Here is a 14,010-nt window from a genome sequence, read left to right on the forward strand (position 1 = left end):
AGAATGACTACAAATAGAAGCCAGAAGTAAGATTTTTGTGTGCCCTAGCACTTTTGAATATTAAAGAGTAAGGATAAAATAGTACCAGTAAGCAAAAGTATAGAGACAATGGAATTAGTTCTGAAAAGAAAAAAGTTAAACTAACTTGACATTTATCATACTTTTGAATCAAGTTTTTCCTACTTGTTTATTTTGAAGATAGTGGTTGAAAATGGTGAGGATTAGAAATCTATAGAAATTATGCCCTAGGCATAGCGGCTCATGTCTATAATCCTAGCACTGAGGAGGTAGAGACAGGAGAATGATGGTGAGTTGGAGGCCAGCCTGGTTTACACATCAAGTTCTAGGCCAGCTAGGATTAAATAGTGAAACCCTGTCCAAAAACACAAAAATGAAACAAAAAATTAGGGTGTTTGTCTGTTCATTTCAATGACTCTAAACAGTGGTTTGCCTTTTTCGTAAGAAGGATAAGTAGAGAAATATCTAACCTTATTTTTTAACCCAGAGGAACTGCCCACATAACCAAAACATACATCTCTAAATTTATGTAGATTGTACTGGGGTGGGATATTCATTCTTATTTAGCTGAAAACTCATTGGATCTTCATTATTTCAAGTAGAAGTGTATTCTGGCATTAATTAAGGTATGAAGATTGCTCAGAGTGTCATCCTTCCAATGTCATTAAAATATTGGCAATTGGTGCACATCTCTGTAGCTAGCAATTGTTTTGCAGCTGGAAGATGGTTAAAGATGAGTATTGGGAATATTGGAACCTTCTCATTTTTCATTTTGTAGTCTTTTTTTAAAGCTCATAGGTGCAGCCAAGTGTAGTGCCTCATACCTGTAATCCAAGGAGTTGGAAGGCTGAGGCAGGAGAATGGCTATGAGGTTGAGGGCAGCCAGGATTTGAGTATGAAATTATATTTTCTTCCCATGGCCTCTTATTTTCCAGGAAGATATCTTCAGAGGATGGTCCCTAGGCTCCATTTGAAGGGATCCAGTGGAGAGGGTGCATGACTTCTTAGATACTTAGCTTGGAAAAATCACAAGAAGACATTTCTATCATTTCTGTTGATCAAGAAAATGACAGAGCCCAGCGAATCCACTTGACACTGGGCAAATGGACTTTACTGTTCCAGAGGAAGCGTAGCCAGCCTAGCTTACGAGACAATCTGTAGAATGGAAGAAAGGCCACCAATTGATCCTCCTATATTCTAATTCCATACCCCAAAGGTATTAGTCTGACAAAACTAGGACCAGTAATTTTACCCAACTTCCTCCTGTACACTTTGAAGACAGTCCTTTTATATGATGAAGTTCATCCAGAGAGACATTTGAGGAGAAATGTTGAAGCCAGGGTTTGGAAACTGGTTGATATGAGTTTTTGTTTAATTTGTAAAAGAACTGCACAGCATCCAGCAATTGTCATTAATCCTATGATTTTCTTTTTAAATAGCTGCCGCCATCATGAGCAAAATAAATCTTTCTGTGGATCCTTGTGAAAATTTCTTCCGGTTTGCTTGTGATGGCTGGATAAACAATAACCCAATTCCTGAAGATATGCCAAGCTATGGGGTTTATCCTTGGCTGAGACACAATGTTGATCTCAAGTTGAAGGGTAAGTTTTTACTAGAGTTTGGTGTTAATCTTTCCAGAGTAATATTTGACAAGAAAAATAGTTCAGTATTTGAATTTGGACTATCCAGTTTTAAAACTGTACTAAATTCATTTCCAAAAATTTGTTTTAGTAGAAGATAGAAAGTTTTCTGAATTTCAGTGTCCTTGATTTTCTTAACACAAGCCCATTATAGGCTGTTAGTTTTTTGCTTAATAAGGCAATGGTAACTTCTATTGCAGGAGGTTAAATAGCACTTGTTAGAATTTGAGAACACAGAGGTACTTAATGACCAGTATGCTGTAGAAAGAAATGTATTTGTCTACTGTGTTCAAGGTAAAGCTCTTTTCTTTCTTACTGTCTTCTAGATTTCCATGGCTTACAGAATGTACTTCACACCTCATCATCTTTTAACATTAGTTTTGAGAACTCTGGATGACCCATGATTGTCATATTGTTCCTGTTAGCTTCCAAGTTAGCTTTCAGGTCACTCACTTTTCTCCCATGACCCCTGGAGCAATGACAAAGCTCACACACACACACACACACACACACACACACACACACACACACACTCACATTTGCATGTGTGCTTATGTACCCCTGCCAAAAGTTGGAAACGTCTGTTGCTGGACAAGATTGTGTTTGCATTGAGTCTAATTTTTGTGTTATTTAAGTTATTTAAGGAGGGAAGTAGGAAGATTTCAAAACTAGATAAGGTAATTATTTTTAGAAGATAAAAATCATATTTTTCCTCTTTTGATAACTGTGAAGTATGTTGTATAACTTGCATTCAGTAACAAAGAATTTTGAGGACCTAAGAACAATTACATTTCTTTCCCATCTCTATTTTTCCAAGATTTTAAGTGCATGGGTATTAAATATGCACCAATTTGTATATTTTATATAATGTTAAACTATTGGCAAAATAATTAGAAACCTATTTTAATTATGAGGAAATTATATTTTCACAAATAGACATAAATCACATAAGCTTACAATGTTTTTTTTATTTTATTTTTTACTGGCAGGCTTAAATTTAGTCTTGATAAATTATGAATGAGAGTTTTGAAGAACATTAGGGGTTTCCTCTAACCTACAGATGAGATTCCTGTGCTGTGGAGCCATAAATAACACCTTGAGCAGTGAATTCATAGACTAATACTTATTTCTCTATAAGATAGTTAAAAAATTTATTTTATTTTATATATATGGGTATTTTGCCTGAATGCATGTATGTGCACCACGTTCTTTCCTGGTGTCTGCAGAAGTCAGAAGAGGGCATTTGATTTCCTAGAACTCCCATTAAGGATGCTGGTGAGCCACCTTGTGGGTGCTGTGAATTGACCCCTGGTCCTCTGCCAGAGTAACAAGTGCTCTTAATCACTAGTCATCTCTTCAGCCTCTCTCTCTGAGATATTAATTTATGTTGGTTCTTCATCTACCATCATTGGCTACTTCTTATTTTTCCTTTTCTTTCTTGGAAGACAGATGAGTGTACACACATATGCACATACTCATGTATGCAGGACTACAATTGAATAAGAAAACATGGAAAATTCTGGATAGATATTCCTTTTATGTTAGTGCTGTCTTAATATAAAATTATAATCAGCATTGGTGTGATTTGTTTGAGGAGGACACTGTCTATATCAATGGTTCTCAACCTTGCTAATGCTGCAGCCCTTTAATACAGTTCCTCAAGTTGTGGTGACCCCCAACCATAAAATTATTTGTGTTGCTACTTCATAACTGTAATTTTGCTACTGCTGTGAGTCATAATGTAAATATTTTTGGAGCTAGAGATTTGCCCAAGCAGTCTCTACCTACAAGTTGAGAACCACTGGTGTATGAGCTGCTTCAGAATTGCTAGAATTGAGAGCAAATTGTTGAACAAGCATAGCTACTCTGCTTATTTCTCTTAAAAAATGAAAATCTTGATTTTTTCCTCATGTGTATATGTACTGTGTGTGCTTCTGTGTTTGCATGTGTAGGGGTGCAAGTGTGTGTGTGTGTGTGTGTGTGTGTGTGTGTGTGTGTGTAGGTCCAAGGTTGACAATGTGAGTCTAACTTGATGACTCCCTACCCTATTCATTGAACACAGAGCTTGCCAATGTGGCTGGTCTGCCTGGCCTGGCTAACTAATTTGATACGGTGGGGATCCTCTCTCTCCACCCTCTGATGGCTGGGATTACAGGAGAACTGGCATACTCACTGAGTATTTATGTGACTTCTGGGCATCCGAATTCCTGTGCTCTAAACACTGAGCCATCTCCTTACCTCCAAAGCCTGTGTTTTTATTTAGCTGAATTAAAGAAAGTAGAAAGTTTTCCATTAAGTCTACCTTTAGACACAATTGCTAATAAAACAGTCATACATATACATGTACTGCAAGTTTTGTTTCTTATATGAATCTATGTGCAAAACTTCTTAGACATACTAATATCTTTTAAAAATTAGCTGATATCATGCATGTGATTGGAACTTGTTGATAAATAAGACATGGATAACATAAATAGATAACGTAGTAGTAGATAGCCTTGTGTACACATCTCTGTGTTTTTATCTAACTGTATCCTGGAATAAACCTCCAGAAATGAAATTGTTGGATAGAAAGTATTTATAATTAAGTTGTGACTGATATAATCAAATTACCCTTTGGAAAGTTTACTTCTAGGCTTTTATATTTTATATCTTCTTGATGTTTGAAATAACTATTTTCTATCCTCCCTCTCCCTCTCCTGCTATCTTCATATCCCCTACCCCCGCTTCGTGTGTGTGTGTGTGTGTGTGTGTGTGTGTGTGTGTGTGTGTGTGATGTAGAGTCTCAGCAAACTGTGGCTAATGAGCCCTATCCATCCCACTTTCCTGAACATGGATTTACTGGAACACAGCCAACTTTACTCAGTTACTCATAGTCAATGGCTGCCTTTGTGCAGCAGTGGTAAAGTTGCATAGTTGCCAGAGAAACCGTATAGCCAGCACACATATTTACTCTATGATATTTATGGATGAAGACTGACAATTCTTCTTTTTAAAAAACATATTTTTTGGTGGTGGCCCACACCTTTAATGCCAGCACTCAGGAGGCAGAGCCAGGCAGATCTCTGTGAGTTCGAGGCCAGCCTGGGCTACCAAGTGAGTTCCAGGAAAGGCACAAAGCGACACAGAGAAACCCTGTCTCAAAAAAACCAAAATAAAATAAATAAAATAAGAAGAAAAGAAAAGTATTAAGGGGCTGGAGAGATGGCTCAGCGGTTAAGAGCACTGGCTGTTCTTCCAGAGGTCGTGAGTTCAATTCCCAGCAACCACATGGTGGCTCCCAACCATCTGTAATGAGATCTGGCGCCCTCTTCTGGCATGCAGGCAGAACAGTGTATACATAATAAACCTTAAAAAACAAAACAAAACAACAACCAAAAAACCCAACAACCTTTAAAAAAAACTTATTTTTTATAATTTATTTTTATGTTATGTGCATCAGTGTTTTGCCTGCATGTATGTCTATGTGAGGGTGTTGGATCTTGGAGTTATAGACAGTTGTTGTGAGCTGCCATGTGGGTGCTGAGAATTGAACCTGGGTCCTCTGGGAGAGCAGTCAGTGCTCTTAACTGCTGAGCCATCTCTCCAGCCCTAAGACTTATAACTCTTGATAACAAAAGCAAGTTTGTTATATTTATACTAGATTAGACTTGTCAATAGATTTTTTGGTAGCTTCTCTGAGAATTTTAGATAGTTAGTCAAAAGTTGAGAAAGATTTATACAGTTTCCTCCTTCCCTCTCTGCTTCTCTTTTGTTTAGAATCCTCAGTATGGTGCTGACTAAAATCAGTGATAATAGGTATAAATTTTCTTATTCTTACCTTGAGTAGTAGTGGATCTAGTTTGCATTACCTGACATGTGTGTATATGTATTTTCTTTTTCTGATGGTTATACTAGTATTTCTTTCTTCCTTTTTTTTTTTTTAATTTGGTTTTTCGAGACAGGGTTTCTCTGTGTAGCTTTGCACCTTTCCTGGAACTCACTTTGTAGACCAGGCTGGCCTCGAACTCAGATCCGCCTGTCTCTGCCTCCTGAGTGCTGGGTTTAAAGGCGTGCGCCACCAACGCCCAGCATATACTAGTATTTCATTCACTGTTTCCTAGTGTAAAAAAGGGGCTGCTCCAGGAAAATGACTTTTTGCCATTTAACAAGACTGTCTTTAACCTTCTTTAGATTTCCTCATGCTGAACTAAACTCATAATTTTGAAATAAATCTTACCTATGAATGCTTCATTTTAAAAAAAAGATTTATTTATTTATTTATCTATCTATCTATCTATTTATTTATTTATTTATTTATTTATTTATTTATTTAATTATGTACAGAAGAGGGCACCAGATCTCATTACAGATGGTTGTGAGCCACCATGTGGTTGCTGGGAATTGAACTCAGGACCTTTGGGAGAGCAGTCAGTGCTCTTAACCTCTGAGCCATCTCTTCAGCCCAAATACTTCATTTTTAAGGCATGGTTAGAATTCAGTCAGTTAGTACTTTGTTTCCTGTATTTGTGTCTGTGCTTATGATTCATATGTTTCTATGGCTTTTTATATGGTAATATTTTCTAATTCAGTTACAAAGATTGTGTTTGCCTTGTAAAACAAGTAGCAGGCTTCTTATATATTTCTAAGTTCTGGAAGAGACAATTCAAAGTCCTCCTGTGACAAGTACTGTAATTGGCAAATGCATAAAGTGATCATGAGACTTGTGTTCTTCATTGTAAGCCATTCAGAGTATGAGGTTTTTAAGCCTAGAGTGTAGGATTTGCATCCTGGTTTCCTTTCATTTACCCTCTGTGTCACCTTGGGACAATTACCAATCTCTTTTTAGCTCAGCTTTCTCATCTTTAAAATGGTACAAACCCACCAGCATAGAGGATTTAGTATGGACTGACAAAGATGATTAATAGAAATTATCCAACTTCAGTTTTTGGCACATGGCAAGCCCTCAACAAATACTTGTGTTTTGCATCTCTGATTTATTTAAAAGGTAGTTTAAGGTTTATGAAATAATATCTACCAAATGTTTTAAGTTTTGTGCTGGCCTTATCCTTTATAAATATCATGTGCTTTTGAAAATGTTGACTACTGTCAAGGTCTTTTTCCTCATCTTTGATAAAAAGAATGTCCAAAAATAAAGCCCAATATCACCAGCCAAAAGAATACCATTTTCTTATGGCTGATAGAGAACACAAAGATTCGGCTGTCCAATTTGTGAAATAAAATGGATCTGACAGACCTAGCTGATGAAAAATTGCCCTCTATTGAAGGCAGCAACTTGGCTTTGTGAATTTTTCCCTTAAATGAAATATATGTCTTGGATTTCTACTTAGAAAATAAGTTTATTTCTTGCTGTCTCCAAGAAGCAAGATTGTTTTGTGGGGAGGGAAAGACTGAATGTGGTGATGTGGTTACCTAAAATTTCTTTATGATAACCCTTCCCAATATATTTTCATGTGACCATAAAGATGGAATGCCATGTATCGTAGATGCCTGAGCAGACAGAAATGGAGCTAACAAGCACCTCTAAAATATGAGGCAATGAATGAGTTGGATCACTTGTGTCAGGCAGAAGACAGATGACTCAAGGTTAGGTCAGATAATCTTTATTATGGTTTAGCTATCTTGGCCAATATCTTGTGAAGAAACACAGTGTATTATTTTCAAACACAACTGTAACAGAGCAACAAGATGAAATTGAGACTACATGTGCATGTTCAGATAACAATGATTGCGAGACTGTAGTGTAGGTCAATTATTTATTTGTAAGTACCTATGGCCTTTATAATCTTGCCTTTTCCATGAGTGATCCTAGCCAAATAATCTTTTATAGGTAGTAGAAACTGGAGGTCTTCAGTTAAACCTCCTAATGAGAAGATTCAGATTGTTGAACACATGCTGGTGAAATATATCATTTTCCTCAGACCATGTGCATAGAATAATGATGTATCAACTTGAACCTTGACTTCGTTAGTTTGTTGAAGTGACATCAGACTGGTGAAAGTGGGGATAGGATGGGGAAGTATTAAGAATAAACCATTTATTTTATGGGCTTTTGTAGGTGGAGGTTTTCTGTGTCCCAGAAGCCATTCCCAAATAACCACAGAGACTTAATATAAAGTATAAATGCTTGGCTGATAGCTCAGGCTTATTACTAACTGGCTCTTACAACTTACATTAACCCATTTCTATTAATCTATGTACTGTACCTCAGACTTATAACTAACTGGCACTTATAAGTTAAGTTAGCCCATTTCTATTAATCTATTTATTGCCACATGGCTCATGGCTTTACCCATCCTCTAGCATGTCTTGCCCCCCTCTGTGTCTCCTGTCAACTCCTCTGACTCCACCCTTCTTCCTCTCAGAATTCTGTTTGGTTGTCCCACCTGTAATTCCTCCCTGGTTCCAGTCACTCAGTTCTTTATTAATCAATGAGAGTAATATATATTCACAGTGTACAGAAGGATCATTTCACAGAAGGCTTTCTTTTCTTTTTCTTTGTTTCTTTTTTCCTTTCTTCCTTTCTTTTTTGAGACAATGTCTTACTCGGTAGCCTAGGTTAGGCTGGACCTCACTACACAGTCCAGGATAAACTCAGTCTTGGCAGTTTTCATAATGATAACTCAGCCCTGATTATTTTGAATGAGTCTCCTGTACAAATTGGTTATATTCAGAGAAGATTCCAATTGTTTTAGACCACAAAATGCCTGGTTATTCATGTCCCTGTATTATATGTACAAATGGTGCTGCATTGAGTACTCTTAAAATGTGAAATAAGTTAATTTTACTTGAAAAGTTATTTTTGTCTTTTATTTTTCTTCATGCATCATTTGCCATTTTTGTATATAGCATGTTAGGGGAAAACTTTTCTAAAAATTTTAGAGTTGTATAAGATACAGAAATTAATTTCTTTCTGATGACTGCAGAAAATGTGAATGCATCTCTAGGATACATTCTTTGTCTAAGCAGGGAAATGACCTAAGGAGGCCACAGAATGGCTATCGGTTATAAAGGCCTGTGTTCTACTAGTTATGCTGTTCTCCTTATGTATCTCTTTCTACCTCCAGTGTATTCCTTTGTCTTACTCTGTGTCATGGGGCAAGCTGGCCCCTTAGCCCTATAACAGGAAGAAAGAAAAGCAGCAAACAGCTAAGCATACTAAAACCTTTTGCTCTTGAGAACAGCAAGTAGGGAAATCATTTTTTTACTTGTTCTAAGTATTCAGTTTGGGTGTGATCTGTTATTCCCCTGTAGCTTTAACATAGCTCTTCTGCCATTAGTAGTTCATATAAATACATTGAATATGTTCATGAGAAGCAGCTCCATTCACTGCATTTATTCTGAAGGGTTTGATATTTAATGTTGGGAAAATACATGCACTTCAAATAGATTGAACTGTGTAATACTTTGGTTGTAGCAATACATTGATAAATGCCTGTGATAGAATGAAAAGTAGAACTCACTTATGGAGAGAATGCCCTACTTTGTCTGGAAATCTCTCAATCAGGCACTCTAGCACAACTGTCTCAATAGACTTTCCCCAGTCATTTTTGCTGGATATTGTAACTGGCTGATTTGATGATGTTACCTTTGTTTGTTCTTTCAATTAGGCCAATCCAGTTGTTACTGCTGGATGTTTTCAAGATGCCTGTTTTGATGATATTTTACTGCCTAACTAGTACTTTTATATATCTTCTACTTTCTATTTATTCTTTTACTTTTTTTTTTTACTGTATACTTAGTAAACCCATACATTCAGAACTGAGTATGGCTATTGTAGATGACTCTTGGTGTGAATCATCTACACTGACTATACTGAAGAATTGCACTGACTAATTTATGTTCTCAAGACTACTGAACATTCACTGGCATGAGTTGCTGTCAGTAACAAATAACAGAAACTGTATCTCTAACTGGCTTAAGAAGAAAATATGTGACCAAAAAGTGCAGTGATTTTTAGACTACAGGTAGGAGTTGATTTGGCAACTGAACCATGTCATTAAGAGAACACTCCTTGTTCTCTCTACTCTGAATATTTTATTGTGTGAAGATTAAACTTTCCGTGAGGCTAACTTAAGGGGACACAATTATCTCTATACTTCTTTATCTCCTATGCTAACACATCTCTTGTGGATGTTGTAAATAGGAAAGTATAAAATAATTAAAATACAGTCACAAAAATAAACAAAAATATCTGATTGCCATTAAAACAATCTTACAACCCAATAGACTTAGAAAGAAGCATGACATAGTATATAACAGAATAGAGAGGTAGTCAGTAAGCATTTGTTGAAAGGAGAGAAGAAATGTTCCTTTTGTGTGCAGCTGGATGCATTGGTGGTCATGGATGGCTGGGTGAGGACAAATGGAATTTTTCTTTTACTTCTCTTCTTTCTGTTCCTGGGGCTTTGCACATAGGCCCAGAAGAGTCCAGCTAACTGGAGTTTGTTCATGATAGGGGAAGAAGAGAAATTGTCTATCACTTTCCATTTAATTTCTTGGCCTTGGGCAGGCATGACAGGGAGGAACATGGACTGTTAGACAGACCTGGTTCCTTCTAAGGTTCCATTGTAGTATAATCTTATGCAAGCTCCTGGTGAGTAAATTAAGAACTGGTAGTGTGAGACTCAGCTCTGGGCTCTGAAAGGAACTGAGACTACCACTTGTAAACCACATGAACTTCAGGAAAGCTGCTTCTCCCTGAACCTTAATTACACATCTGATGATCCTGTTAGTGAATTCAATAAGATGCATGGAAATTCTTTTGCATAGGATTAAGTCTATGATTATTGTTAGTTCCATAAGTATTAAAAGAACAATTTTTTAAAAGCCTTTAACACATAGTGAACACTGAAAACATAAAAGTAGCTTTCATGATTCTCAAAATTTAACACTATTGAAAGGGAATACTATGGTCTACAATTTCTTTAAATTCTCAGCATGAGGGAATTGATCCTGGGAGAGGCAAGCCTGAGAGTATACATGCCAGATTTGAGTATGTCTTAGTATGCTTTGTGATGCTATAAGAGTATACCACAGATATGGTAATGTGTATACAGTGGAAGTTTATTTAGCTCCTGTTTCTCCAGGCTGATGGAGCCTGATATTGGCCTCTGGTGATAGCCTTCATACTGTGTCGTGACATGGGGAGTGGGCAAGCACGCACATAAATAAGAGGGAAAAAGGAGTGATAATCCCATGCTAACCTGGTCCCAAAATGACACCATTAATTGACTTAGGACAGCAGAGCCCTTGTGGCCTAATCACCTTTTTTTTTTTTAAAGGTCCCATGTTGGCATGGTCATGTACATTATCGGTAGAATATTTGCCTTACATGTTCTAGATCCTCTCTGGATGGTGTTTAATTTTTTCTCATTAATTTTCTCCCTTCATCCCTAAGGGATCCTTAACTCATTTCCACAGGCCTCCAAGAAGACCATTGACATAATTCAAGGACTTGAATGAGAAAAAACGAATATATACTTACACTCAACTCTGCTAGAACATGGAGTTTGTGACTTTCATTTGTGGTTATTTTCTTAAGTTATTCCAGATAGTGCATGTAGACAGATGATGATTGATATCTGCTTGTATCACCATTTCAAATCATATCAATTGTTTGAACATGGGTTAGGTCTTGTCATTTAATGAGTTAATGAAGTTGCTGCTAGCTGTATACTGTGGTTCACATTATAAAGCCTAAAGGGTTTTCTCAACTGTGTTTTGGAATACCTAGTTTTTTTCTGTAAACCTATGTTTACAAAGCTTTCAGTAGGCCACTGTCTAGACTCTCTTGATAATGAGCACATTACAGGCAGTTAATGTGTGTTTCTGAGGATGTTTGATGAAACTGGACATTTGTGTTCAGAGGTTTGTGCCAATAGCAACTCTTGAACTGATGATGAGTTGCCCAGGCCATGGAAGAAGTATATTTTTAGTTGAATTTACTAACTGCTGCCACGTGTTGAATCCAGGAATTAAAGGCAAACTCCCAGCTCTAGATGGCAAAGCTTTTGTCATGATATAGTTCAAAATATTTATGAATTGTACTAATGATAGAGAAAGCAGTACACTAAGTAGGATGTACATTCATAAGTAAAACAGTACATTATATAAGGGAGAACTAGCTTGTCCATTTTGAAGATGGGGACCATTGGCTGAGCTTGATATCATGGGTGAGGGGATTAAACATCTAGAGGTGCTTGTAGCCAGATTACAAAGATAAGCCTTAAGACATCATTGGAAGGAAAAGATAGGTAGGGAAGAGATGGCAGGAGTGAGATGGGAGAATGAAACTGTTGGAATCTTTCTTTCTCTCTCTCTCTCTCTCTCTCTCTCTCTTTCTCTCTCTCTCTCTTTCTTTTTGACTTGAGACAGAATGCTGAGGTTTCTGAGGAGTGGGAAAAAAAGAGTGGGAGGGCAGACAGGGGGGCATTTTGGTTGCATAAGTATTCTAACACATTATGAAAAGTTTCCTGTGAACTTGAATATTGGAGGAGGAAGGAAACATTTTACTCTAGGAGATCATTGACTAAATTTAGGTTCTTTCAACTAAATACACGTTCTTTGGCATGGCTTATGACACAGGATATGTGTGTCCTGAGAAAGAAAGCTGTGCATAGCCACAATGCCACCTCTTCACCTGCCCACACCCAGCTCCTGTTTTCCATGGTTAGTATATACCACTGAATTATTCTTTACAGTTGCACTGAAGAGTTTGCATATTTTTGAAATACCACTTCCTGAAACAGGAAGACTATTTGGCAGGGGTAGAAAACCCCTGGCTGGCTTGGTGGTAACAGCTGGAAGGCATACTCACATGATCTTGGATGGTTACAATTCCTGAAAGTCCTCTAAGCAGCCATGCATTCCTGTTGTTCATTGCCAGAAACTGGGGTCATAATGGGATGAAAATGTGGGATTGTTGGTGAGAATTTCCGAGTGCATCTAGACTTTATGGCAGAAGCAGAGAACTCCGATTTCCTTTGCTTTAGATTAGAAGGGGAATCCGTTATTTCTACAGTCTTCCTCTTGGTCAAGGTTAAGAGGGAGGCATGAGAACTAGTAAAATGATGGTTGTCTGCTCAAAAGTGCATGGTGGAAGCATATTGCAAATTTCCTACTTGCAAAGTTTGTGGACTCTGAATAGCTGGAGCATGAGAAATTTTCATCTGTGACTGAAGGTGGAGATAGGTCAAGCATCTTTCCAATGTGACAATCAATACATTGCACAGAGAAAGGCCTACCAGGGCCAGGAACTTCATAGAGATGATATCAATTAATAATACCCTTATTTCCATTTGTTAAACAATTCAAACTATGTTGGAGATGGTTCTGTGAGTTTTGTGATATAAGAACCACGCAAAGTGACTAGTCTATTGGTATGCTTTGCTAGTTGACATTGAAGAATGCCGAGAAACACTTCTGCACATTTACTAATTTCTCTCCATTTACATTTCCCTACATTTTGCCCAAGTCCCTGGAATAATTTAAGAAAAGGCATTACCCACCCTATCCCCACTCTAAGCTGCACTTTGCATTGGATACACACCAGTGAAAGTATATTAAGATGTAAAATTCTGCTTTGCTAATTGAGGTCAAAGGTGTTGCTTTCACTCTGGAACCTCTGAGCTGTGGAGAAGAAGTTGGCGGGTGAGAAGGGGGCGTTGAAAGCTTCAGGCCAAGCCATTGCCAGAATGAAATATATCTCACAGGGAATGAGTGGGAGGTTCTGGGTGAGGAAAAGAGGCAATTGTGGTTCCTGCTGAGGTCTGAAGGCTGCACAGCTCACTGTATCTCAGAATTTTCATAAAGCTGCTCTTGCCAGCAGCCTTACGCCCAGATCCTCACTTGGCCAAGTTTGTATTTCTGTCCCACAGACCTGGTTGTGAAACCTGATATTCAGGAATTAAAGCCTCTCATCTCACGAGAAGGAGGAGGTTCAATTGTCCTTAAAATGCCTTTGGAGTCATATGGAATACTTATTTTATTTTATTTTTTTGTATTGGTATCTTTATTTAAATCCAAACACAACTTTTGTATTCTTGATGTATTTGTTATCTCCCAGAATTAAAATACTGGTTCTTCTGAAGTGGTAACATTTTAGCTATGTGCTATATTGTTACGGTCTATTTATTTGACTTAAAATTAAGCCAGTGAATGCATAAACACACAAAATTAACACCATATTTCATTGAATCACAAGTATTGGGAACTGTAACATGTATCACTATTTTTTATGTGCCAAGGTAAAGACTATAATTCAATGTATTCTTATCCCCTTGGGATTTCTATTTTGTGTTCATGGACATTTTTTTAGGGTTACCTAGATGTTAATTTTTATCACACATTC

At 37.3% G+C, this 14,010-nt stretch overlaps 1 protein-coding gene across 2 annotated transcripts in view; it reads left to right on the plus strand.

Moving 5' to 3' along the window:
- Nucleotides 1-14,010, plus strand: part of Phex (phosphate regulating endopeptidase homolog X-linked) — a 217,055-nt gene that overhangs the window by 11,080 nt on the left and 191,965 nt on the right. For both annotated transcript variants that reach the window (XM_036175272.1, XM_036175273.1), the window contains exon 3: nucleotides 1,458-1,619. In XM_036175272.1, the coding sequence (XP_036031165.1) occupies nucleotides 1,458-1,619 (162 nt within the window). The remainder of the gene's footprint in view (nucleotides 1-1,457; nucleotides 1,620-14,010) is intronic.

This window comes from Onychomys torridus, chromosome X, assembly GCF_903995425.1.
Source record: "Onychomys torridus chromosome X, mOncTor1.1, whole genome shotgun sequence".
Classification (NCBI taxonomy): Eukaryota; Metazoa; Chordata; class Mammalia; order Rodentia; family Cricetidae; genus Onychomys; species Onychomys torridus.